The sequence below is a fragment of the Acinonyx jubatus genome, chromosome D4, assembly GCF_027475565.1.
Source record: "Acinonyx jubatus isolate Ajub_Pintada_27869175 chromosome D4, VMU_Ajub_asm_v1.0, whole genome shotgun sequence".
In the NCBI taxonomy this organism is placed as follows: domain Eukaryota; kingdom Metazoa; phylum Chordata; class Mammalia; order Carnivora; family Felidae; genus Acinonyx; species Acinonyx jubatus.
In genome coordinates, this window is record NC_069391.1 from 63007493 (window position 1) to 63035347 (window position 27855).

A 27855-nucleotide genomic window follows, 5' to 3' on the forward strand; every position below is an offset into this window, starting at 1 on the left:
GCGGCAGGTTGTTATTTTCGGGGGCTCGGCGCAGCACGTCCTGCTTTCCTGTCACCGAGAGGCAGGCCGCCCGCAGCTTCCCGCCGGTGCAGCCTGCGTTGGGGAGTACAAAGAGCGGAGGGCGGGCCTGACTCAGGGTTGGGGGTCTGGCGCTGGCCGCCCGGTGCCAGCCGAGCCGCTCCGCTGCTTCGCTGGCCGCCGCGCAAGAGGTTTCCGGGAAACGTCCGCCGGCCATGAGCCGGCGGGACTGAGCGCCGGCGACTGGGCAGCAGCGCGGGCGAGCGGAGCGAAGGGCCAGGCCGGGGCTTAGGGAGTGCAGCTGCGGGAGCTGCGGATCGGGGCCGGGCGATGATCCGGGGCATGGAGGCGCCGATGGCGGACAACCCGCCGCAGCCGCCGCCCGTCATCTTCTGCCACGACTCCCCAAAGCGGGTGCTGGTGTCGGTCATCAGGACGACCCCGATCAAGCCCACGTGCGGCGGCGGGGGGGAGCCGGAGCCGCCGCCGCCACTCATCCCCACCAGCCCCGGCTTCAGCGACTTCATGGTGTACCCGTGGCGCTGGGGCGAGAACGCGCACAACGTGACACTCAGCCCTGGGGCCGCGGGGGGCGCCGCCTCGGCCGCCTTGCCTGCCGCCGCCGCCGCCGAGCACCCGGGGCTTCGAGGCCGGAGCGCGCCCCCGCCCGCCGCCTCCGCCGCCGCCGCCTCGGGAGGTGAGGACGAGGAGGAAGCGAGCAGCCCGGACAGCGGCCACCTCAAGGTGAGCGGCGCGGGCGGGTGGGAGGGGCGCGGGGCAGCCAAGGCCCGTTAACGGCGCGGCCAGGGAGCCGGCAGTGCCCGCGGATGCGGCGGGCGGGGCGGGGCCGAGTTTAAAACGCGAGGTCGCCTCTGGCCGCGGTGGGGGCGGTGGCGGGTGACAGGACGCTGACGTCACTGCCGCGCGCCAAAAAACGGGACCTCGCGCGGGGGTGGGGGGAGGCGGGGCGACGGTCACGTGAGGCTAGCGGAGGGGTGGCGGGCAGACCCGAGGCCACCCAGCAGCAGGTGCAGTGAGCGCAGCCTGGGGTCGCGGAGGAGGCCCACTCGCGGTGCAGACGCTGGGCCGACCGCTGAGTCCTCTCTGGCCGGAGAGGGAGCGAAGGGATGCGGGCCTTCAGCTGTTCCTCTGGGTGCTGGACGGGAGGGATTTGCTCAGATTCCCTCCATCAATGCAGATAACCCGGCCCTACTAAAGATGTCCAGCAGAGATAGCCGAAGAGCGAGAAGGGATTTTAGGGCAATCTTCCATAGCGGAAGTGGGCCCTCACTGCCCCTCATGCATCCAGCGTACCACCTTGCTAGTTGGCTGAGAGCACGCAGTGGAATGGGAAGCTGTTAACCTTGAATTGCTTATGCTCAGACTGTTGAGAGCTGGGAAAGATAGGACTACCTGGTTCAAGCTTACTATGGATCAGGCAACTAAGCCTTAGAGGGATTGGTGAAGGGACCTCCTCAAGGTCCCACAGCTAGGTAGTGGGAACACTGGGACTATGGTAGTTTTTGTGGCTCGCAGTCCTGAAGCTTATATTCACGGGTGCCTCTCTGCTGACATACTTATCTCTATAGACTGTAAGCTGCTAGAGAGCCGGGATAATTTTTCTCTGGAAGACTGTTCAACTTTAATTCCTCACACTCCAAATGCTGAATAAAAGTGCTCGGTAAATATTTGTGTAATGAATGAATTGTGCTAATACAAGGTTAATATTCAGGTTCTATTTGTTAAGTGGCTATGTCAGATAAGCAGTTTACTGAAGAAAAAACCGTAAATTAGTGGATAAGTGCCTGGATATTGGCAAATACTGTATCTACAAATTGAAACAAGTTTAACTTGGTCATGATTTTACATGCAGTAACAAAGATGTTGAAACTCCATGTATTTTGAGCCCAGAGGAAATTGATATACTTTGTTACTAATGGCATTGTTATTAAAGAACTACAGAATTATAAAACTCTGTGTTTGACACCCTTGTAATTCTTGAAGCTGCACTTCAGTAGAAATTTAAAACAAATTTGAAAGGACAAGCAGTGAAAATACTCATAATAGTGCTGAGTGAGTTTGTGAAGGAAACAATCCCTGTTGCTGTCTCTAGGTAGCCCTTAGTGAGATGGCTGGGTAGCCTAGATACTTTCCTGTGTTAACATACCTAGTCTTTAAAAAAGCAAACAAAAAAAAGTTAGGTTATATAGTTGGAACCATAAAGGCATGCAGTGCACAGGTACTCCTAAAATATTTTACATTTATTATTTTACTAATCTAATTTTGGATTATCCAAGAAGATTAATGTTATATAATATAATATAATGTTATAATGTTATGTTATATTATCCAAGAAGATAATGTTATAATGTTATAATGTTATTAATATATAATATATAATGTTATAATATATAAGATAATGTTATAAATGAAACTTATAGGTATGTTCATTTTGGCCTAAAATAGACTTATCTTAACAAACCTTATATAAAAGTTGCCCACAGTGCGTGGGTTTGAATTTTAGGTCCTCTTTCTCCACCTCTTTTTAGAGGTAAAATATACCAGAAATTTTGAAGAATATGTAAGCAAAAAGGCTGTTTTATATTTCACTTTTTTTCTCACACAGTCATATTTCAGAATTACTAGATGACTTGATTTTAATTTGTCGTTTAATCAGTGAAGCAATCAGCTACAGCTGCAAAAATTCATTCATTTTAGCTTTTCCATCTTGAGGGGAAAGGTCTGGAATATACCTTTATTTAAGGATGGTAACTAGTTTTGTTTGTAATCAGTTCTAGACTAAAGGTAGGGAATTCCAGTCCCCTTTACTTTGTTTTGTTTCTCTAAAGTACTTGTAGTTCTTTATCTCTACACGGGTGAATTATGCTGACTGAATCTGTTTACTTTATGGAAAGATAGGACACCAGTAACATGTTTCCCCCTAGTCCCTTCTCTCAGTATACAGGTTAGAGGCAATAACAGTTGTGAGTTTGAGAAAAACATTTGTGTTCGTTTATTGTCTGTTTGTTGCCACTGCCCCCCCTCCCCAAGGGCAGGTGTTAACATCTGAGACCTTCACAGTAAGTGTCAGCTCTTGCCAGCTTTCTTGTTTGTTCCTGCCCTACGCTTCCTTTTCTGCCTGTGGGGAGAACATCCACCATCCACCAACTTATTTTGGCCCATCATCACAAGATTGCTTCGCACTGTTGGGGTATAATTATATATTAGCATTATCTTCTCTCAGTTTGTGAATTCTGAGAGGGGAGTGGAGGGGAGGGTGCAGGTCTAATTTCTCTCTGCCCTTAGGTTATTTCCAGGCTTCTGCACCTTGTGTCCTATCTACTCAGACTATGTTCATTAGGTTACTCTTCACTGTTGGACCTGTGTTTGGCTTCTCTGTGCATAGCCTCAGATACCATTCACTCTTCAGGACCTGCCAGCTGCCTATTCCACTTTGCCTTTCTGTCACCTGAACACTGCACAGAGTCTTACAGATTAGTACATATAATTTTGATCACCACGATGTTAAACACAACCTGTTAATGTAGTGGCCACAGTTTATTGCCTAGCACAGCAAACTGCTGGGCTTTTGAATTCCTTAATTAAATTAACCTTGTTTATCCAAAGAACAAGGAGGAATTAGAGAAAAGAGTCTCCAAGATTGTTTAGTTAACATAGTATGGTAAGTGGCAGAACTGATTGGCACTTTCAAGAGCCCGTGTTCTTAATCCCTATGTGGTATTGCTTTTGTACATATCATGTATGAATTGACTTTAGGGGTTTATTATTTTTTTAGTAGTAAGCTGATGATGGTAGACATATGAAATACACATTGTTTACACATGTATGTTTCTCAACTGACGTGCTTTATGAGGGTACACACAATACAATTGACAAATGCAAATTAAGACTTGGAAAGTTGTGCAGGTAAAGCAAGGTGGGGGATAGAATGAGGAAGCAGATATGATAGCCAAAGAAAATTTGGATCTAAATCTGAATTTAAAAAGGGAAATATCAATTACATTTTTCTCATTTTCTTGTCAAGGTCCACATGCCTTCCTCTGAGACCTATTTTTCTTTTCCTTCTAGGTTATATTTGTGCACTTTATTTGAATTTTACTTTGTATAAAAATGTGCCAAGGACTTTTAGGTTTGTCATCACCCAGTTTGAGTATAACTTTCTGTAAAATCTAGGTAAATGTGTCCATTATTCTAAGTGGCTTGAGAAATAACCCAAATTTTATTAAGTAACTTTTTTTCGTAAAGATTTTCTTTTTTTTTTTTTTTTTAATGTTTTATTTATTTTTGAGACGAGAGAGACAGAGCATGAGCAGGGGAGGGGCAGAGAGAGAGGGAAACACAGAATCCGAAGCAGGCTCCAGGCTCTGAGCTGTCAGCCCAGAGCCCGGCGCGGGGCTTGAACTCACCAACCACGAGATCATGACCTGAGCCAAAGTCGGATGCTTAACCAACTGAGCCACCCAGGTGCCCCTATTAAGTAACTTTAAAAAAAATGTTTATTTTTGAAAGAGAGAGAGCAAGAACAGGAGAGGGGCAGAGAGAGAGGGAGACAGAGAATCCCAAACGCGCTCCGTGCTGTCAGCATAGAGCCCGATGTGGGGCTTGAACTGACAAACTGTGAGATCATGACCTGAGCCGAAATCAAGAGTTGGATGCTTAACCGACTGAGCCACTCAGGGGCCCCTTAAATAACTTTTTAAAGATAGTTATTGACATTGAAAACTCAAAACATTTATCATATATATTTCAGAAAACACTTTGAAAATTGCTAATCTACCATCTGGTGGTACTGAAAGTCCGTCTTAACAATGAAATTTAGGGATGCCTGGGTGGCTCCTTCTGCTGAGCTTTGGACTCTTGATTTCAGCTCAGGTCATAATCCCAGAGTCGTGGGACCGAGCTCTGCTTCAGGTTCCGCATTGGGCTCCGTGCTGAGTGTGGAGCCTGCTGATGATTGTCTCTCTCTGCCCCTCTTCCCACCTTGCATGCATGATCTTGTGCTCTCTCTAAATAAATTACCAAAGTTTGCAAGTGTTTTTTTGTAATTTAATCATTTTGCTTCTTTTTAGTAGCTTATTTTGCAGGAGATGCCACAAAATAATGTGTTGAATTTGTTTTTATAATTTTTAAAAAATATTTTATAGAACTAAAAACTTCTTTTTTTAAAAATGTTTATTTCTGTGTCACAGAGTGTGAGAAGGACAGGGGCAGAGAGACAGGGAGACACAGAATCCATTGCAGGCTCCAGGCTCTGAGGTGTCAGCATAAAGCCTGACGCAGGGCTCAAACTCACTGACTGTGAGATCATGACTTGAGCTGAAGTTGGGCACTTAACTGACTGAGCCACCCAGGTGCCTGTTGAATTTCTTTTTAACTTAACTTTCTCTTGTGAGCCATCAAGCAATCCTGACAAGATTTGTCTCTTAGACTCCAGGCATACTGGATTGCTGAGGAGTTAGTTAACACTCTGTTATTGTCAGAATGTACCTAGATGCATAGTTTTCTTATTGCTAAGGCCACGATGAAAAGGACCTTTAAGTAATGCAGCTCATTTTTGTATGTATGGTTAAAAAAAGATGCTCTTTATTTATTTAGGGCATAAGATGATTACTTACCTTGCTTAACTTTCACAGTTGAAATGATATACTTAGTGAAGCCTTAACCTGTATATTGCTAGGATGTTGTATTATATTTTATTTATTTTTTTAGCTCTCTATTTCTCATTTGGAAATTGCAAATATATGATTTAGGCGGAGAAGCAACAAATTGTTAACTTTATAAATACTCAAAACCCTGTTAGACATGATTGAAAAAAATTTTTTGTTTTGTATTATTTTTGTTTTTTTAATGGAAACAGAAGATAGTAGTGGATAATCTAAAAATTTTGATATTAACTAGTGAGTTATTTCAAATTATAATAGAGGCAACAGTATGCTTTTATGTATTTAAAAATACTGGGAAGAGGCATGTGGGTTGTTCAGTTGGTTAGATGTCCAGCTCTTGATTTTGGCTCAGGTCAGGATCCCAGAGTCCTGAGATCCAGCCTGAGTTGGGCCCACACTGGGTGTGGATCCTGCTCAAGATTCTCTCTCTCCCTCTGAGCCTCCCCTGCTCATGTGTGTGTGCACTCTCTCTCAAAAATTTAAAAAATAAATAAATAAAAATACTGAGAAAAGATTCTTTCATCATGGAGTAATTGTGTCACTAAGGCTTTTTAAAAATTAAATACATACGGTATTATTAGTTTTAGGTGTACAATATGATGATTTGACAAGTCTATACATTACTTATTGCTTATCAAGATAAGTGTAATCTTAATCCCCTTTATCTACTTCACTCATCCTCTTACCTACCTCCCCTGTGGCAACCACTAGTTTGCTCTCTGTATTTGTTTTTTTAATTTTTTAAATGTTTTTATTTATTTTTGAGACAGAGAGGGAGACACAGAATCCGAAGCAGGCTCCAGGCTCGGAGCTGTCAGCACAGAGCCTGATGTGGGGCTCGAACTCACAGACTATGAGATCATGACCTTAGCTGAAGTCAGACGCTTAACTGACTGAGCCATCCAGGCACCCTGCTCTCTGTATTTAAGAATCTGTTTTGTGTTGGTCTCTTTTTTCCTTTGTTATGTTTCATAAATTTCACATGAGTGAAATCATATGGTTTTTGTCTTTCTGTAATGTATTTACTTAGCATTACGGCCTCTAGGTCCATCCATGTTGTAGCAAATGGCAAGACCTCATTCTTTTTAATGGCTGAGTAACGTTCCATTGTGTGTGTGTATATGTATACCATATCTTCTTTATCCATTCATCTATGGATAGATACTTGGTTTGCTTCCATATCTTGGCTGTTGTAAATAGTGCTGCCATAAACATAGAGGTGCATATTTGGTGCATCTATTTGAATTAGTATTTTTGTTTTCTTTAGGTAAATACTTAGTAGTGGAATTCTTGGATCACAGGGTAGTTCCATTTTTAATTTTTTGAGGAACCTCCATACTGTTTTCCAAAGTGGCTGTACCAATTTGCATTCCCACCAAAAGTGTTCCTTTTTCTCCACATCCGTGTCAACACCTGTTACTTCTTTTTGACTTTAGCCATTCTGATAGGGGTAAAGTGTATTTTATTGCAGTTTTAATTTGTATTTCCCTGATGAATAGTGATGTTGAGCATCTTTTCATTTTTCTGTTGGCCATCTATGTCTTTGGAAAAATGTCTATTCTAGAGGTCCTCTTCCCATTTTATTTTAAGTTTATTTATTTATTTTTGAAAGAGAGAGGAGGCAGAGAGAATCCCAAGCAGGCTCCACACTGCCAGCCTGGAGACCAATGTGGGGCTTGAACTCATGAACCGTGAGATCATGACCTGTGCCAAAATCAAGAATTGGGTGCATACCTGACTGAGCCAACTGGGCGCCCTGGTCAGTCCTCTGCCTGTTTTTAATCAGATTATTTGTTTTTTTGGGGTGTTGTTGTATAAGTTCTCTATATATTTTGGATATATCATTTGCAAATATCTTCTCCCATTCAGTAGGTTGCCTTTTCATTTTGTTGATGGTTTCCTTCATTGGGCAAAATTTTATATTTCGATATAATCCCAATAGTTTAATTTTGCTTTTGTTACCCTTGCCTTAGGAGACACATCTAGAAAAATGTTTCTATAGCTAATGTCAAAGAAATTACTACCTATGTTTTCTTCTAAGAATTTTATGGTTTCACATCTCACTTTTAGGTCTTTAGTCCATTTTGAGTTTATTTTTGTGTATGGTGTAAGGAAGTGGTCTAGTATCATTTTGTTTTTGCATTTGCATTATTTTTATGTATTTAAAAAATATTAGGAAAAGATTGTTTCATGGCAGAGGAGTTATATTACTAAGGTTTTTAATTAACCTAATTTCATGTTCCATTTCTTAACAAAATCACCTGCTATTTTTATGGATCATAGATTGATTATTTACTTATTTATTTTGCATTTTACATTTTTAAAACAAGATTTAAACCAATTATTCATCATATAAACATTACCAGCAACAATCCAATTATTGTAACTCAATAAATGATGGTAATGGATTCTCTAGTTTTACTCCTGGTTAGATCTTTGCTGACTCTGGATTAACAGTTTCAGTAAGCAAGACTAGAGCAAAGTGTAGCTAGTAAGAGTCCCAGCCAAGGAGTAAAGGTGAAGGTGAAAGTATTTGGTAATGACCAGTAATTGTTACAAGTTGATTTGCTAATTTGCACTAAGTCAGGGTCCAGGTAGGACCTTCCCAATTCCTAGCTTCATTATAAATGGAAACTTCTAAAAGAGTTATATAAGGTTAAGGAAATACATCAATTATGTGCCTCTTTTGTCAATTTTGATATCAAAAAGAATTGATGAGATCTTTATACCATCAGCAAATATTTATTAACAAAGTGCCTCAATTAGCTTAGGCTGGAGCATGGTGCAGAATGCAACTTTGGAAATCCCAGTTTCAGCCTGGTCATGACTCATGTTGTTCTGTCCTGTGAGGGTTGTTCTGTCCTGTGCTGGTATGCACCTTGTCTTGATCATTCTGGGACCCCGAAGGAACATCTCCTACCTGGGGACATTTGGGTCTTAAGGCAGAAAGAAATGAGAGATGAAAGAGTCATGTGATGGCTTCTAAAGCTTTTGCTTAGAAGTCATACATATAATTTCCACTCACATTTTATTGGCCAAAGCAAATCATATGGTCAAGTTTGCCTCATTGGTACCCACAGTGAGAAGAGGGGCAGTGAATATTTTTACAGTATTATTATCTGCCATACTGCCTTCCCACATTCCTTTTTGGGGTGTGTGTATGGCAAAAAACAACAAAATTTACCATCTTAATTGTTTTTTGGTGTTAACTATATGCACATTGTTGTATAACAGATCTCAGGAACTTATTGATCTTGCAAAACTGAAACTCTGTACCCATTGAACTCTTCTTTTCTCTCTCCCCATAGTCCCTAGCAACCACCATTCTACTTTCTAAGAGTTTGACTAGTTTCGATACCTCACATAGTGGAATCCTGTCGAATTTGTGGTGTGTGTGTGACTGGTTTGTTTCACTTAGCATAGCCCTTTTAAAGTTCATCCACATTACAGCACATAGCAGGATTCTCTTTTTTTAAGACCGAATAATTTTCCATTGTATTGTAAATACCACCTTTTTTTTCTTTTAATCTATCTGTCAATGGACATTTAGATTGCTTCCACCTGTTGACTGTTAAGGAAATGGATTTTAATATCTAAGAATTTTTTAAACATGACTTATCCTTAAGATAACTCACCCATGTTGAGATTGAGCTTTTCTTTCAAAGTGAAAATTGATGGAATGGAATTTTGCTGGAGCTTATTGTTATCCATCAAGGCTTTGGCCTGATGTTTTTAAGGATTTGGAAGGCTTTAAGTTTTTATATTGTAGGCAGTAAAAACATCTTCATTTTGTTTGTAGTTGTATATAATCCTTTTATGATTTTTTTTTCATGTAACTTTTATGTATAAAATTTAACTTACCTGGGAAATGAGAAAATTTTTTTTTTCAAGTGAATGTTTATTTTAGATTAGTTCTAGATGTATGGAAAAGTTAAGATAGTACCGGGTGTTCGCATAAATCACATACCCAGTTTTCCCATTGCTAACATCTTAAATTAGCATGGTATGTGTGTTACAATTAATGAACCAGCTTGATAAATTGTTATTAATTAACATCCATAGTGTATTCAGATTTCCTTATTTTTTTTTTAAATTGAAGTGAAATTCACATAACATAAAACTAACCATTAAATTTTTTTTTAATGTTTATTTATTTTTGACAGAGAGAGAGACACACACACAGAGAGACAGAGCATGAGCGGGGGAGGGGCAGAGACAGAGAGGGAGACACAGAATCTAAAGCAGCCTCCAGGCTGTGAGCTGTCAGCACAGAGCCCAACATGAAGCTTGAACTCAGGAATGGCGAGATCATGACCTGAGCCAAAGTCGGACACTCAACTGACTGAGCCACCCCAAAATTAACCATTTTAAAATGTAATTCAGTAACATTTAATAATTCACAATGTTGTGCAACTACCACCTATATCAAGTTTCAGAACATTTTTATTACCCCAAAAGAAAGCCCTGTCCTCAGTAGTTACTTCCTATTCTCCACTGCATGCAATCTCTGGAAACCAATCTGAGTTCTGTCTCTGTACACTTAACTATTCTGGAAGTTTCATTACACGGAATCCTACATATTTGGCCTTTTGAGTCTGCCTTCTTTCATTTAGCATACTGTTTTTGAGGTTTGTCTACCTTGTAGCATGTATCCTTTCTATTGCTGAAAATATTCCATTGTGTATGTGTATGTTTATGACATTGTACTATACTCTGAAATTGTTTTCCCACCAGCAGTGATTTTGAGGGCTCCAATTTCTCTACCTCTTTGCCAAAAACCACTTTTATTTCCTATTTTTTTCTTTTTTTTCTGAGTATAATCTAGTTGGTGTGAAGTAGTATCTTATTGTGCTTTTTGAAAAATTAAATTAATTTTATCGAGATGTAATTTACCTTATAATTGTTTTGATTTGCATTTTGCTAATGATGTTGGGCATCTTTTCATGAACTTGCTGGCCATTTGTATAACTACTTTGGAGAAATGTGTTTTTAAGATCTTTACACATTAAATTGGGTTATTTGTCTTTTTGTTGAGTTGTAAAAGTTCTTTACATATTCTGGATACTAGACACTTATTAGATGTAATTTGCAAATATTAATTTCCTGTTCTGTAAGGTTGTCTTTTCATTTTCTTGAGACTGTCCTTTGATACTTAAATGTTTTTTCATTTTAAGTCCAGCTTATTTATTCTTTTTTTTTTTAATTTACTTATTTTCAGAGAGAGAGAGAGAGAATGAGAATCCCAAGCAGGCTCCACACTGTTGGAATGGAGTCGATGTGGGGCTTGAACTCACAAACGGGAGATCATGACCTGAGCCTATATCAAGAGCTGGACATTTAACCAACTGAGCCACCCAGGCAACCCAATAAGGGTTTATCTCTTGACTCTCAATTCTGTCTCAGTGTGTCTTTATTTAGGCTCGTACCACACTGTCTTGATTGTTGCTGCTTTGTAGTAAGTTTTGAAATAGGGACATATGTGTCCTGCTTTGTTCTTTTTAAATATTGTTATTTGGAGCCTCTTGCAGTTTTACATGAGTTGGAGGATCACTTTCCATTTCTGGGCCTTTGTAATTTTAATAGGGATTGCACCAAATCTGCACATCAGTTTAGGTAGCATTGTTATCTTCTATGAAGCCTTCAAATCCAAGAACTGTATCCCATAAGTTTTGACATGTTGTGTTTTAGTTTACATTTGTATCAAAGTATTTTCTAATTTCCTTTGTGATTTCTTCTTTGACCCATTGCTGTTTAAGACTGCATTGTTTAATTTCACATATTTGTGAATTTTCCAGTTTTGTTTTTGTTTTTGGTTTATAGGTTCATTCCATGTTTGTCACAGAAGATACTTTGGATGATTTTCTCAGTCTTTTAAAATTTATTGTTACTTGCTTTGTGGCCTAACACATGGTCTTTCCTGGGGAATATTCCATGTGCACTTGAAAAATGTATATTTTGCTGTGTATTTTGAGTGATCTATATATGTCTGTTAGGTCTAGTTGGTTTAGAGTGTTCAAGTGTTCTATATCTTTGTTGACCTGTCTAGTTCTATCTATTATTAAAAGTCAGACCCCAACTATTTTGAATTCTTTCTCCTTTCAATCCTGTCAATTTTTGCTTCATGCATTTTGGGGGTTCTGTTGTTAGGTGAGTGTTTATAATTGTTATCCCTTTTTCCGTTCTTTTTTTTTCTAAGTAAGCTTTAGGCCTAAGGTGGTGCTTGAACTCACCACACTGAGATCAAGAGTTACATGGTCTACCAACTGAGCCAGCCAGGAGCCCCTCCTTTCCATGCTATTCTCTTCTAACTCTTCTAACTTATTTGTGGTTTTGGATCTAAAGAAGTCTGTTGGAGGCAGCATATAGTTGGACCGTTTTTTGAAAAATCCATTCTGCCCATCTCTGCCTTTTAATTGGTGATTTTAATCTATTTATATTTAAAGTGGTTACTGTTAAGGAAGAACTTTTGGTATTTTGTTATCTGTTTTCTGTATGTTTTCTACCTGTTTCATTTCTCAGTTCCTCTCACTGCCTTCTTTGTAGTGTACTATTTTCATATCTTTCTTGTTTTCTTCTTGATTTTTAGGGTTTTTGTTTGTTTGTTTTTTGTTTTTTCAACTGGCTGCCCTGGGAATTTCAATTAATCTCTTAGATTTAAAACAATATATTTTGAATTAATAACCACTTTAGCTACAATAGTGTACAAAAACTCTGCTCCTATTCAGCTCTGTCTCTCCCTCTTTGTTATAGTCACAAATTACATATTCTTACATTATGTTCCCACTAACATGGATTTATAATTTCTTTTTATTGCTTATTTATGTTTGAGAGAAACAGAGCATGAACAGGAGAGGGGAAGAGAGAGAGGGAGACACAGAATCCAATGCAGGCTCCGGGATCTGAGCTGTCAGCACAGAGCCCAAGGCAGGCTTGACCTTGAGAACTTCAATATCATGACCTGAGCTGAAGTCGATGCTTAACCAACTGAGCCACCCAGGTGCCCCGGATTCATAATTTTTTTTTAAGTTTATTTATTTATTTTGAGAGAGAAAGTGCAAGCAGGGAAGGGGCAGAGAGACAGGGAGAGAGAAAATCCCAAGCAAGCTCCATGCTGTCAGCTCAGAGCCTGACATGGGTCTTGAACCCTCGACTGAGATTATGACCTGAGCCCAAATCAAGAGTCAGATGTTTGACTGAGCCACTCAGGTGCCCCTGGATTTATAATTTTTAAAATACATTTGGCATTTGCCTTTTTTTTTAAAGTTTGTTTGTTTGTTTATTTATTTAAGCAATCTCTACACCCAATGTGGTGCCCAAACTCATGACCCCAATATCTAAGAGTCACATGTTCCTCTGATTGAGCCAGCCAGGTGCCCCTGGCAATTGTCTTTTAAATTATATAGGAGAAAAAGAAGAGTTACAAGCCCCAAATACAATACTTTTGGCATTTGTATTTACTTATGTAAATACCTTTACTGGGGTTCTTTATTTCTTTGTATGGCTTTGACTTTGTCAGGTGTCCTTTCATTTTTGCCTGAAGAACTTCCTTTAGATTTATTGTAGGGCAGGTCTACTAGCCATGAACTCAACTTTTGTTTCTCTGGAAATGTCTTAATTTCTTCTTCATTTTTGAGGGATAATCATGTTGGATATAAGATTGTTGGTTGACTTTTTTTTCTTTTCAGCACTTCAGACATGTCATCCTACTGCTTTCTGTAGTTTCTCCTGAGAAATCAGTTTTTAATCTTCTTGAGGACTCCTTGTAACTGATGAATTGCTTCTCCTGTTTTCATGATTCTCTGCCTTTTGTCTCTTGACAGTTTGATCTAATGTGTCTCAGAGTGATCTTTCTTTGCGTTTATCCTTCTTGAAGTTCTTTGAGCTTCTTAGATGTTTACACTTATGTCTTATCAAAATTGAGAAGTTTTCATCCCTTATTTCTTCAAATATTCTCTCTGCCCATTTCTTTCTTGCCTTCTGGGACTCCAATTATGTGTATGTTGGTATGCTTGATGCTATAGTTTGAGTGTTTATGCACCCCAAAGTTTGTGTGGTGAGATCCTGACTGCCAAAAGATGATGCTGTTAGGAGGTGGGCCATTGGGAGGTGGTATCATGAGGGTGGTGCCCTCTTGATGGGGATTAATGCCTTTCTGAAAAAGGCTCCAGAGAACTCCCATGTGAAGACATAGCTAGAGGATACCATCTATGAGCCAGGAAGAGGGCCCTCACTTGACTATACTGGTGCCTTGATCTTGGACTTTCCAGCCTCCAGGACTGTGAGAAACACATTTCTGTTGTTTGTAAGTTACCCAGTCTGTGGTATTTTGTTATAGCAGCCCAAATGGACTAAGACACTTGATGTCCTACAGGTATCTTGGGCTCTGTCCATTCTTTTCTCTTTCAGTTCCTCAGACTGGATAATTTCAATTGACTAGTCTTCAAATTTGCTGATTCTTTCTTCCTGCCAGTTCAAATCTGCCATTCAAATTCTCTAGTGAATTTTTCCATTTTAGTCATCATACTTTTTTTTTTTAGCTCCAGAATTTCTATTTGGTTTCTTTTTATAATTTTTTTAAAAATTAATGGTTATTTATTCTTGAGAGAGAGAGAGAGAGCGCGCGCAAGTGGTGGAGGGGCAGAGAGAGAGGAAGACACAGAATCTGAAGCAGGCTCCAGGCTCTGAGCTTTCAGCACAGAGCCTGCAACATTGGACTCAAACTCACGAACTGTGAGACCATGACTTGAGCTGAAGTTGGATGTTTAACCAACTGAGCCACCCAAGTGTCTTCCCCACCTTTTTAAAAATGTTTATTTATTTTTGAGAGAGAGTGTGTGAGAAGGGGAAGGAGAGAGAGAGACAGAGGAGCTGAAGCAGGTTCTGCACTGTCAGCACAGAGCCCAACGTGGAGCTCAAACCCACAAACCGTGAGATCATGACCTGAGCTAAAACCAAGAGTTGGATGCTTAACAGACTGAGCCACCCAGGCATCCCTATAATTTGTTTCTTTATTGATATTTTCTGTTTGTTGCAACAGTGTTCTTCCATTTTTCCTTTTGTCCTTTGTCCATGGATTCCATGACCTCATTCAGCATATTTAAGACCATTTATTTAAAGTCTTTGTCTAGTTAGACCTGCATCTAATTCCTCCTGGTCTGTTTCTATGAATATCTCTTGTGTATGGACCATACTTTGTGTCTTTACATGTTTAGTAATATTTTGTTGAGAATGGGATGTTTTGAATATTCTACTGTGGTGATTCTGGAAATCAGATTCTTCTGTTTCCCCCGAGTTTGGTTTGGTTGTGTGCTGGGGGTTGTAGTTATTTGTTTGGTAAATTTGCTTTTTCTTTTCTTTTTTTTATTATTATTATTTTTTAATGTTTATTTATTTATTTTTTGAGAGAGAGAGAGAGAGAGTGAGTAGGGAAGGGTCAGAGAGAGAGGGAGATACAGAATACGAAACAGGTGCCAGGCTCTGAGCTATCAGCGCAGGGCCTGATGCAGGTATTCAACCCATGAACTGTGAGATCATGAACTGAGCCAAAGTCAGAAGCTTAACTGACTGAGCCACCCAGGTTCTCCTGGTTTGCAAATTTTCTAAACTATTTTTGTAAACTCATTTGTTGTGTTTGTTCTCAGCTAGAGATTGCTAGAGATTGCCTTGAATGCCTGTAGCCAAAAACTGAAAGGGAACAAATACCTGACTTTGCAGAGATGGCTCTGTGTTGTAGCTTTCTCTCAATGCTTACACTCATTATAACTCTGTCTTAGCCTTCATTTCCTGCTTGTGCCTAGCTGAGGATCAGAGGTGATAGCTTAGGCTCTTTTCAGGTCTTTTCTGAGCATGCTTACTGCCCTGGGCAAGTCGGTGGCTTTCTAAATTTTTATCTTTAGGATACAGGGCAATTTTCAATGCTCTAATTACCCAAAGAAACTCTCCCTCCAGCTTTTCCTCCCAGGCTTTTGATGTGTCCTTTTGTCTCAACTGAAACGTTTTGCCCCTGGTGGCAGCAAGTTATTATTGAAACCTTACAAGGTTTTTTTTTTTTTTTTTTTCTCTCTCTCTCTCTTTTAAAGATGGTGACTTCTTTCTTTCTTTCTATGTTTGTTTATTTTTGAGAGAGAGAAAGTATGCGCACATGAGTAGCAGAGAGACTGAGAGAGAAAGAAAGAGAGAATCCCAAGTAGGCTCTGCAGTGCCAACACAGAGCTGCCAAAGAATTGGACCAAAGAGTCAGCTGGATCATGACTTGAGCTGAAATCAAGAGTCAGACGCTTAACCGACTGAGCCACCCAGGTGCTCCTAGCCTTACAAGGTTTTGAGCGGCTCTGTTTAGCCACTTTACTGCCCTGAGAGAGTTCTGAATTAGGTCAAACAAAGACAAACACCTTGTGTTAGTTCTTCAAGTAGCCCCCTGACAGGTCAAAACAGACAAACACAATTCTTTTAGAATTAAATCTGCTTTGCTCTTTTTGGAGCCAGGGACTGAGTGAGAATGAAGGCTCTTCAAGATCACTGGTGGGGGTCAGGGAGAGGCAAGGGCAGGGAATAAAAATACTGCAAAGCTTTCCTATTGTTTTAGGTTGCCTGTGTTTTGATTCAGTGTTCCCTGAGTTGCTGTAAATCTATTTTCTGGAGTTGTGATAAAGGTGATTTTGACAGTTTTTTCTCAATTTTTCAGTGATCTGTGGAGGGATGGGCCTTTGGAACTACCTATTCTACTATATTCACTGATGTCACTCAAGAAAGATTTAAACAATGATTTATTGTGATATTTTACTTTAATGAGAGGATCTAAGAAATTACATTAACGTTTACACAAATTGTTAATAGGATGGAATCCGACGTGGTAGACCTAGAGCAGATACTGTCCGGGATTTAATAAGTGAAGGAGAGCATTCATCCAGCAGAATCCGTTGTAACATCTGTAATAGGGTGTTTCCACGGGAGAAATCACTCCAGGCTCACAAAAGGACTCATACGGGTAAGTTGAGCAAGTATTACTAAAAGCTGATTTGATGTTTGGGCCCATAAATTAATATTTTAGTTGCTTTATATTTCCTTACTGTGAAGTTTTTTAAGACAGTCACTGTATAGTCGGTTTCTTTTTTGGTAGGAAAGACTGGTTTTCTCAGCATTGGTACCCTGTGACTTCTAAAAGTATCATGGTAATTAATCTAGTTGTCATAGGAATATTATTGCTAAATTGAATTCTATCATTCTGCCTACTTAAATGTCAATATTTGATATGCCCTTCAGTTGTCTGTGTAATTGATAAAACTGATTTGTAGGCCAAATACTAAAACAGTGTCCAGTTTTTAGCAGAATTACTAGAATCCCCAGTGTGCCATCAGAATGTTTCACCTAGCTATTTAATCTAAGGTGAAGTATAATTTTTCAGAATTAAATGTATTATAGGTAGTTATCCCAGGACTATCACATATCTCTATTTGTGTAGAGAAATTATACTTAAATTTTAAATACCATATAGAGAGCAAAGAAATAACATAGAAAGAGCCCTTGTTCTTTCCATAGAGAAAGTTGGCCCCAGAAGAAGGAGCTTTATGGTTATAATAATGGTATTTAATAATTTACAGATGATAAAACTGAGGCATCAAGAAAAGCAAAGACCACTGCCTTACAGCCTCCCATACCTTTAAGTCTATCTAGGGCTGTGCTGGCAGATACCGTAGCACATGCTGCTCTTGAGCAGTTGAAATTTGGCTAGTCTAAATTGAGATGGGCAATATGTGTAAACTAGGCTGAGTATGAATAAAAGAGAGTAAACAATGTCCTTAATTACTTTTGATATTGATTATATATTGAAATTATATTTTAGATATATTGGGTTAAATAAAATATATTATCAAAATTAATTCCACCGGTTTATTTTTGCTTGTTTTAATGTGGTTCCTAGAAGTGGTTCCTATTCTCTTTCCATTGGGCAGTACCAGTCTAGAACTTGGGCTGTTAAGGCTTAGTTCCCTATTTTTTTTGCAGTGTTTATGTCACCACCTGTTTGGTTTTTTGGTTTGTTTTTGAAAAGATACATTTTAATAATATGCTAGAATATAGTTTTCTTAGCTAAATCCCTGAAAAAGGGTAAAGTTTTAATTTTGAATTATTACAAACTAAGGTGGCCAAGAGGTTTTTGACTTTAGGAACCATTCAGTAAAACCATTACAAAACGAAATACATGATTTTGAGAATTTTCAGATTTATTTTCAATCTAATTGGTCTGAAATATCCCCAGATAACTGGTTCACAAGCCACAGAGTACATAGTGCCAGTGTAGATAAGATTCGGGACCATGTGGTATAATGATAAGATCCCTGAGTTTCAGGCCTGATCTATGACCAGTCCACCATGTGTCACCCTATATTTTCAGGCCTTGGCCTACTATGCTGTATGCCAGAGGGCTGAGCCCAAGATCTCCATGGTATGGTTAAGCTCTAGTAGTAGTATATGGTTTGCAAAAAACTTTCTCTTACTATTTTATTATTTATTAACTTAAAAAAAATTTTTAAACATTTATTTTTTGAGACAGAGACAGAGCATGAGTGGGGGAGGGGCAGAGAGAGAGAGGGAGTCACAGATGCTGAAGCAGGCTCTAGGCTCTAAGCTGACAGCCCAGAGCCCGACTTGGGGGTAGAACTCACAAACAACCGTGAGATTATGACCTGAGATGAAGTTGGTTGCTTAACTGACTGAGCCACCCAGGCGCCCCATCTCTTACTATTTTAAATACCCCCATACCCCTGTTTTATTAATGCGTGTCTATCACAATCATTTGGTACATTTCTAAATAATGAGAAATTAAGGGAGTACTTGTTACTGTTAACTGAGTCATATTGGAAGGACCAGTGCATACTTGTTGATCACAGAATGACTTTTCAAAAAATGATTTTAATTATGGTTAAACAATATTTTTGAGCACTTTCTCAAGCCTAGCACTGTGTTGTATATATGAATTGCAATGGAATACAAAGTATTATACATCTTTGTGTCAGGAGAGTACCAGGATACATAAATAACAGTGGATTATGAGGTAGTGAAGGGATACATAGTTCAGTTATTTGGAGGTAGCAGGGAGGTACAAGGAGATTCACTGAGAGAGCCTACAGGACTGGGAACATTTGAATGGGCAGAGAAGATTGGATTTTCAAGGAGTACAACAACATGAGGAACTAACTGCCTTGTGGATGGAATGAATCTCATGGAATGAAGTAAAGTTAAACCCTGCCCTCTTATGCAGTAGCTATAGTGCAGATATTAGGGGACCACTGAAAAGTCAGCAGATAATTTTCAGCTGTTCAAGGGGTGTAGTAGGGTTTGGAGTGATTTAGGAGGTAGTTTGTATGACAAAAGCAAATGTTCTGTGGCATTCACTCCAGAAGTACTGTGCAGGGGTGGAGAATAGAGGCCAGCTAGGGTTCCTGCTGGGTGGGAGGGGTGGGGAAGTTGCAATGGGAAATCAGGAGTGGGAAACATTTTAAAGAATTAGCAAGAGGGGCACCTGGGTGGCTCAGCGTCTGACTTCGGCTCAGGTCATGATCTCTCGGTTCGTGGGTTTGGGCCCCGTGTCGGCCTCTGTGCTGACAGCTCGGAGCCTGGAGCCTGCTTCAGATTCTGTGTCTCCCTCTCTCTCTGCCCCTCCCCTGCTTGTGCTGTCTGTCTGTCTCTCTCTCAAAAATAAATAAACATTAAAAAAAAAAAAAGAATTAGCAAGAGCTAGTGATTTGGATTATGGGGAGAAAAATGACAGGATAAGCCAAAGATAACTTCAAGGATGTGAACCTGGGAGCCTAAAAGCTCAAGGCCTAATGAAAATATTATTTTGCTTTCAAGTGGATAGCTACTTGGGAGCATGGAAGCGCTGTTGTTAGCATTAACACTTGCAGCTTTGTAGAGGCTATGACATGTTTTATTGTTTTTGGAGTCATGACCTATATGGAGGTCAGTTCTCTCTGTCCCTTTCTCTTCTTACATGATTGTCTCAGAAATAATATATACTATTTGTCTACTTAGGTGAGAGGCCCTATCTGTGTGACTATCCGGACTGTGGAAAAGCCTTTGTTCAAAGCGGACAGCTCAAAACACATCAGCGTCTTCACACCGGAGAGAAACCTTTTGTTTGTTCAGAAAATGGTATGGTGTTAAGAGTTAAGTTTATGTAAGAACTGGTTGTGAGTTAAAAGCTAAAATATCTTTTACTTAAGTTTTTTGGGAGGAGAGATTTCGATGTAAATTTTATAAAACATCATAAGTTCTCTTTCTAAATTGAAATCCATGCTCATTTTCTGGGAATAATTGATTTTTAAATAAAATATTCTTTCTAGGTGAAAATATTAAAAGGTAATTAAAAGTAGTAGTATATTCAGGGGGCACCTGGCTGGCTCAGTTGGCAGAGCATGCAACTCTTGATCTTGGGGTTGTGAGTTTGAGCTCTACAATGGGTGGAGAGATTACTTAAAAAAAGAAAAAAAATAGTAGATTTAGGTAGAGGTGGTAGAAAGATCTATAGAAGTAAAAGCAGCCTTTATAGTAGGCTTTTAATTGATTTTAAACTTTTCAACTATTAAATGGAAGGAAATACATCATTGTCTTAATTTTCAACAAAGGGGGAGATTTTACCATCTTGCTACTGCCACTGTTAGTAATTTCTTACCACTTTTCGTAAGTGATTTTCTAAATCTCTTATCACATTTCTTGAGATGTTTTCCTTATGCACCTTTTTACATAGTTATACCTGAAATTCAGTATAGTTTTGTGCTGCTGTTGTGTGGTTCTCTTGATTGTTGTCAGTTGTTATGAATGTCTATATGCTTTTTCATTTGCGTAAGCATATACACTATGATTGTCTCAATGTTGGATATTGAATATTTGTTTTTAAAATTTGTTTGTTGCCAACAAAGCTGAGGGACACGGCTTCCTCCTTAAAGCTTTGTTCATCTTATGGGATGTTTCCTTATGATGGATTCCAAGAATGGAATTCCTGGGTCAGAGGTTTTGATCATTTTTGCTAATAAATCACTTTCTGGTGGGGTTGATGCATTTATATTGCCATGACCAAAAGGTGAAGGCACTGCTTGCTTCTCCTTAGGGTTGTTTTTTTTCTCCTCCAAGTTACAGAATGCTAAATCCCATGATCTTAATTCACTTTTCTTGGATACCAGTGAAAATGAACATTTTCCACATCTGCTGGATGTCCAGATTCTGATAAGTGTTTCCCTCTGTGTTTTGAAGGCTGCCTAAGCAGATTCACCCATGCAAACCGCCACTGTCCGAAGCACCCTTATGCCAGGCTGAAACGGGAGGAGCCCACAGACGCTCTCAGTAAGCACCAGGCTGTGGACAACCAGGCTGCCGCCGAGTGGTTGGCGAAGTAAGGCTCTCCCTGCACTCCACTGCACAGTACTGCCCTGCACATGGGCTGACACTGGGAGCTTTGACAGTTCTCTCCTTTTAAATAAGTTGCTTTTATACATATTTTATAAAATAACTTGAAATGGTGCTTTATTTCTTTAAACCACAGAATTGTTAGGAGTGGTGTGAGGATCTTTGTGCAATAGAAAACAAGTACACGATATTAATTAGTCTGAGTGCCTAGACCACAATTTATTTTAAAAGCAAGAATTTTCCTCATTCTTAAAGATTGTTTTATATGAATTGTACTCTACCATGCAGCCTGTCTTTGTTTTCTTCATATCAGTTAGGTGCTGATTATTCCTGGGATATAGGCTAGAGATTCTTCTAAAGTAAAGTTCTGAAAAGCACCTGGTTGAATTTTTTTAATGGCAACAAGGGGGCCAGCATGCAAAAGTATCTCTAAAGGTATTCTGATTTAAGGAGTCATCTGGTCATCTGTTGTGTACAAACCAGCACTGGCTGTTCGGGGCACCCCCTCCTTCATCAGATTCCTCTGCACTAAGGAAAAGTCTGGAATCCCTCATTGTGCTGTTTAGCTCTGCCTCCCTCTGGCCTCGAACCTGTCTCCAGCTACCCGGCCTTCCTGTTTGTCAGCACCACCCTCACTGTGGCTTGCAGGCCTCTGTGCCCCCTGCTCCCTCTGCCCGGAATGCTGCTTTCCTCTTCGTTTAGCCACTACTCATTCTTCATTTCTTACTGAGGTCAAACATTGCGTCAGGAAGTTCTTCCCTAACCTGCTCACTAACCTCCAGAACAAACAAGGTTAGATCGACTTAATAGATCCTTTTATAACACAGTGTGTTTTCTTTTTCAAAACCTTCATCACACATTTATTTATTCGTTTAGTGTCTGTCATCCCTGTTAGACCAGAAGCTCCACTTAGACAGGCGTTGTTTGTCTGGATTACTGCGTCACTTCCTCCCTCCCTCATGCTCCTGGCTGGCCTCTGCCACCCCATGAGCTCTAACTTTGCTCAAGTCAGAAACTTGTTGGTCATCTTTGTGTTTTCCTCTCATTCTCCCATCTACTCAATGACAGACTAATGGATTCTACTCAGTATAAAGTCTAAACCCGGTATCATGTGATTCAAAGTTCTTCATTGCCTGGTGGTCCCTGCTGACCTTGTTAAACTTCTTTGCCATTCTTCGTTCCAAGTTGTCCTTCAAGTCATACTGAACTGTTTGCATTTCTTTTTTTGTATCTCTGAGTATTGCCCAAATTTTTCCAGGTTTGAGATGTCTGGATTTCCTGAAATCTAATAGTTGTGTTATTTTTGTATAATTTTAAAAACAGCTTTACTGAGGTGTAATCAGCACACAATAAAGTGTACAATTTGATACACTTTGACATATGTATACACCTGTGAAACCATCATCCCAGTTAAGATGGTGAACATATCTGTCACTTTCAGAAGTTTCCTCATGCCCCTTTGTAAGTCATCACTCTTGTCCCTCCCTGCTTTCCTGCTCCCCTGCTCCCCAGACTGATCTGATTTCTGTTATTGTAAACTAGTTTGCATTTTCTACAGTTTTATACAAATGGAGTCATACAGTATACACTTCTGTTGTCTGGCTTCTTTTATTCAGTGTAATTATTTTGGGATTCATCCATGTTGTTGACTGTTATCAATGGTTTATTTCTTTTTCTTTTTTTAGTTTATTTTTTCAATTGAAGTATAATTGGTACACAATGTTACATTAGTTTCAGGTGTACAACATAGCGATTCTCCAAGTCTAGGCATTATGCTGGCTCACAAGTGTAGCTACCATCTGTCACCATATAACCCTAGGTTCATTCCTTCTTACTGTTGAATAGTACACCATTGTATGGATACACCTCAGCTTGTTTATTCATTTGCCTATTGCTGGGCTTTTGGGTTGTTTTTGGCCATTACAAATAAAGCTAATATGAGCATTGATATGCAGGTCTTTGTATGGAACATTTTTGTATATAGTGGTACTGTTCTTTAAATATGCCTTTCTTTAGTTACCAAAAGGTAGAATATTTTCTCTTGTGAATTATCAGTTGGTTTTGTAATAGAATAATCATGGTACCTCTTAGATTTTTGAATAAGCTCTGTGTGTTGTAGACACTAATCTGTCACATTTTGTGGGTTTAAAGTTTCTTATAGTTAACTCTGTCAGAAGAATAGGATAAATAGTTTTCTAAAGATTATTTGTTCTACTCTGTTTAATTTTTTATTGAGGTGTAATTGACAGACAACATTTGTTCTACTGTTTGTGTATTTTACTGTAGTCCATTTCACACATGATCTTAAAGGCAGTTAATTGGTGAAAACCTATGATTAGAGAGTTGAGTATAAGACCCAGAACTGCCGGTTTTTGATTTTGGAAATCTGAGTGTGTCCCTCAACTTTCCCTCTATAATGGGAAATATATGTAAAGTATATGAATCACTTTAGAACTTTATAAACTAAGACACAGAAAACAATACTGTGGTAAAGAACCTGTTTTCTAAAGGAAAGTAAAGGGTTGAGGAGGTCGTGTATACAAATAGCTAATGTGCATGCGTTTCATGTAGGTATTGGGAGACAAGAGAGCAGCGTGCCCCCACCTTGAAAGGGAAGCTCGTGCAGAAAGCTGATCAGGAGCAGCAGGACCCTCTGGAGTACCTTCAGTCTGACGAGGAGGACGACGAGAAGCGCGGTGCCCAGCGCCGGCTGCAAGAGCAGCGGGAGCGTCTGCACGGAGCCCTTGCTCTCATAGAGCTCGCCAACCTGACCGGGGCGCCGCTCCGCCAGTAGCCTCGACACTGACTCTGCCACTGTACAAAAAAGTACTGCCCAGCGTACTTAAAAAGTAGATCCTTGGGCATAAGCTAAGCACCTTATTTGCTTATCATAGGCTGCTATTCTGTAGAAACTTATGAAGAATGTCATTGCCCCAGAATATGGGGTGAGAGAGAATTGCACTTTTTTTATATGGTAATGGATTTGTTGTAAAGTTTAAAATATTTTGTAAATATGGGACTTCTAGTACAGGGTAGAAAAGGACATATTGTGGGAAGCTAGATTTTGCAAGTTTAATGCATTCATTGGAAGCAGTTCTCACAGGAAGCACTTTCTGAATAAGACACTTGTATGAAAAAACAGAATGGTACATGTAGCCAAAGAACGTTGAAATAGATTATTTATAAGATCATTTTTTAACAATGTATATTAGTATGTTTAACAATACTGTAAACACTGAGGCAAGCCAGAAAGTATAAGATATGTGTGTAAGATATAGATTTTTAAATTGCAAAATAGTGTGCCTAATGAAAAGTGGAAAACTGACTATTTTGGAAGATGTTCTAAGTTATGGACTTTGGAAGAAAAGAGATATTTGAGGATCTTGGCAAGATGCACAATAGTTGAGAATTTTCAGAATTGGATAATATCAGTCTTATTCTGTCTTTCCGAGGCTTAACAGCTCACTCTGATGTTCAGGTTTGAAAAGCACTTGGCATCCCTGTTATGTTAACTTGGGAGCTTTTGCACGTTGCATATTTCTCATTTGCTGAAATTGAGTGATTAATCTTGCAAAGTCTAGGTAACTTGGTAATTGGTATTTTTTTATATATATATTATGGGCCCTGTAAGAGATTTGGCACTTGGATTTTTATTAATAAAAGGGACACCTACAGGGTTGTTTTGTAGTGAACTGTTTTAGATCTTTTGTTAGCAAACACTAAATTTTAATTGTATTGCTTGTTTAGAATTATTAGCAAATGGAAGCCTCCTATTTATATTTTCAGTGCATAAAGCCACCTTCTTGCTTTTCTTCAGAATAACATGCCAAGCTATTTTGTGTTCACTAAATTTAGTTATCAGGTAAACACTGCAGAAAATATTAGCTACTCAAATAAGTAGGTTTCTGGAATAGTTTCAGCTGCAAGTGTGTTAACTTGTGTGGTGGTTTTAAGCCATTTTTCCAAATAGATGAAGTTTTTAAATACCACTTTATGTACTGAGGCATGAACAGAAAAATCAAGACCAGAGCAGTTCACCTCCTTTATGTAGGCATAAACCTCCATCATTTATGCTTTTGTTTTAAGCAGAAACTAAATAACATGCATAGCATGGTAATTTGATAGATTGCTTAATTGGAGTAGACCTCAAGAGTAATAGAGGGCAATATGAGCTCTTCAGCGCCTTTTTTTTTTTTTTTTTTTGAAGTAGTAGCCTACAGATGTAGTTTAAACATTATCTAAAATGTAGGCTTCTTTATCCAAAAATCCCAGTGTGTTGCAGTACACAGATAGTTTAAAATACTAGCCATGGGGAAGGGGAGGTGTGTAAATGTCTTGGAAGGAAGCAAAAGTGTGAGAGATGATAGTAACAAATAATGTGTATGAACGAGGACATACTTTAAAAATGTAATTCCTCTGTACAGTAAATTACAAATCTTGAGGGATTTTTTTTTTGTAATAAGAGAATTTATATTTGTAATGGTCTGAGAATTTTGTTTGTAATCTGGTATATAGAATTTTAACTTGGAGCACTTATAAGCACAGGGAGAGAGACTGTAGCATCTGAATTTTCTTGGTTTAGGTTTCAACATTTTCTCTAGATTTTTTGCTCTCAAATATGACTTAAATGAACTATGAAAAGCAACACTCATCAGTCTTGGGAAATTTAAAATTTGATGAACTTACCTAAAGAAGGAAGGGCAGTAGGAATTTTAAAAATACAAATACTTGTCAATTCACAGATAATAAAATTTACAGTCTTCAAAAGTAAGGGTTTTTGTTTGTTTCTTGGTCAGCTTTTGTCAACTATAATAGTTATATTCGCAAACATTTTTTATTTGTATAATTGGAAGTTTAAGAAATTATTACAACTACATACTATAGAAATATTTAAAATGTTCTTTTTTGATATAAGCTATATGCTTGGAAAAAATATATTGGCATCTAAAATCTGAGGTATGTTAAGACTGCTTTTTGTTTTAAAAATGTGGTTTACATTCAAATTTTTGAAGTGTTTTATGCTTCATATGGCTAAGATGTAGTTTGGCAGAGATAACAGCATAAGAATAAACATGCTGTAATTTTAAAAGATGCTTTGAATAAAAATTTATTTTAATTTACAGTTTAAAGTACATGTTCATTCTTGAACCCTTTATAATTTGTTTTCCTGTCAACAATAACCATAATATAAAAAATTGAAAAGGTAGTAATGTCACCTATGGCCCTGCGTTCTTCTATCATTATTATTTGGTGCATTTTCTACTTCATTCCAGTATGAGCTCATCTCAGGTATCTTTTCAGCATAGTAGACACCATAGTGTAGATTGCTTTTTTTACTTTAAAATTATGGCCTTTTAGATTATAGATGTAAATTTAACTTCCTCATCTGGTTCATTATTACAGTGTTAAAAATACACTGGTGTGGATAGTATTGCCAGCTCTATATTAGGCCTGATGGGTGATCAGGACCTGGGATTTCATTTCATTTATATTCAGGATGTGTTGAGCAGCCGAAATAGCACAGCTGGGAGAGCATTAGACTGAAGATTGTATATTCAGGATGTGTTGAATCTGGGGTCACCTCCCTGAGGAGACGCTCAGGGCCTGTTTACTGTTTTGTTTTAAATTTTCTTTAATGTTTTATTTTATTTTCAAGACAGAGAGAGACAGAGCATGGATGGGGGAGGGTCAGAGAGAGAGGGAGACAGAATCTGAAGCAGGCTCCAGGCTCTAAGCTGTCAGCACAGAGCCTGACGCGGGGCTGGAACTCACCGTGAGATCATGGCCTGAGCCGAAGTCAGAAGCTCAACCGACTGAGCCACCCAGGCACCCCGGGGCCTGTTTACTGTTTAAAGAATCAAGCAAATTGGTTGAACTTTTTCATTATTTATCTTTAGTCGTATACTTGCAATTGGCAAGGTTCAGCCTGTCCAGGCTTTGAGCAAGAGAATTTCACATGCAACTCTTCAGTGTGAGTTGTGATTTAAACAGGATGAGATTTCAATAGTGACTGAAGGTCCTGGAAGTATGTATGTAGAAGCAAATTAAGTGCAAATATGATTAAATATTAAAAATGACTTTACTGTTTTGCAGTCAAAACTATTTGGAAGACTCATGGGAACTAAGTTGATCTTTTTAAAAGGAAATAATCCAAAATGACTTCAAGTTCTGAGTTTTTGGTTCAACTGGAATCTGACTTCATTTTCTATTTTATAATGGTCTTAATGTGTGTTTGCTTTCTTATTTTGGGTAATGTGGACTCTTTATGGCTTTTTAAGAGCTAGTTATTCATTAAGAGTTCTACTTTGGTTCTTATCAGTGCTGAAAATGTTCCCGGTTGTTCAATGCCCACGGATTGCATGGCAAACAATTGCATGGCATGAATACAGTTACGCTCAAATGTTTCTTTCATTTGAAATCTTCAGCTTTTCTAAAAAGCCAAAGTTTCAGATTAAAAAAATTTTTTTTTTAATGTTTATTTATTTTTGAGAGAGAGAGTGAGTCAGAGTGCAGAGAGGGAGACACAGAATCTGGAGCAGGCTCCAGGCTGAGCTATCCGCACAGAACCAGATGAGGGTCTCAAACTCAAGAAACTGCAAGATCATGACCTGAGCCAAAGTCGGATGGCTGACGACTCAGCCACCCAGGCACCCTCAGGCTTTAAGATTTTTTTAAGTTCATTATAGAATGAAAATAGGGGACGCTTACTTGCAAAATGCTACAGCAGGTAGAGTGTGGTCAAAGTAGACCG

General features: G+C 39.0%; 1 protein-coding gene across 1 annotated transcript; it reads left to right on the top strand.

Moving 5' to 3' along the window:
- ZNF367 (zinc finger protein 367) lies at positions 1–26226 on the top strand. The gene is made up of 5 exons (XM_027048152.2): positions 1–762; positions 16539–16689; positions 19734–19853; positions 20952–21090; positions 23676–26226. The coding sequence occupies exons 1-5, from the start codon at positions 349–351 to the stop codon at positions 23896–23898; spliced, it is 1047 nt and encodes a 348-aa protein (XP_026903953.1). The 5' UTR covers positions 1–348; the 3' UTR covers positions 23899–26226.
- The last annotated feature ends 1629 nt before the right edge of the window (positions 26227–27855 follow it).

Coding starts and splice junctions, on each gene's coding strand:
- ZNF367 (XM_027048152.2), top strand. CDS start 349: ATGATCCGGGGCATGGAGGCGCCGATGGCGGACAACCCGCCGCAGCCG. Junction 763..16,538: donor CGGACAGCGGCCACCTCAAG/GTGAGCGGCGCG, acceptor AATTGTTAATAG/GATGGAATCCGACGTGGTAG. Junction 16,690..19,733: donor TCACAAAAGGACTCATACGG/GTAAGTTGAGCA, acceptor TTGTCTACTTAG/GTGAGAGGCCCTATCTGTGT.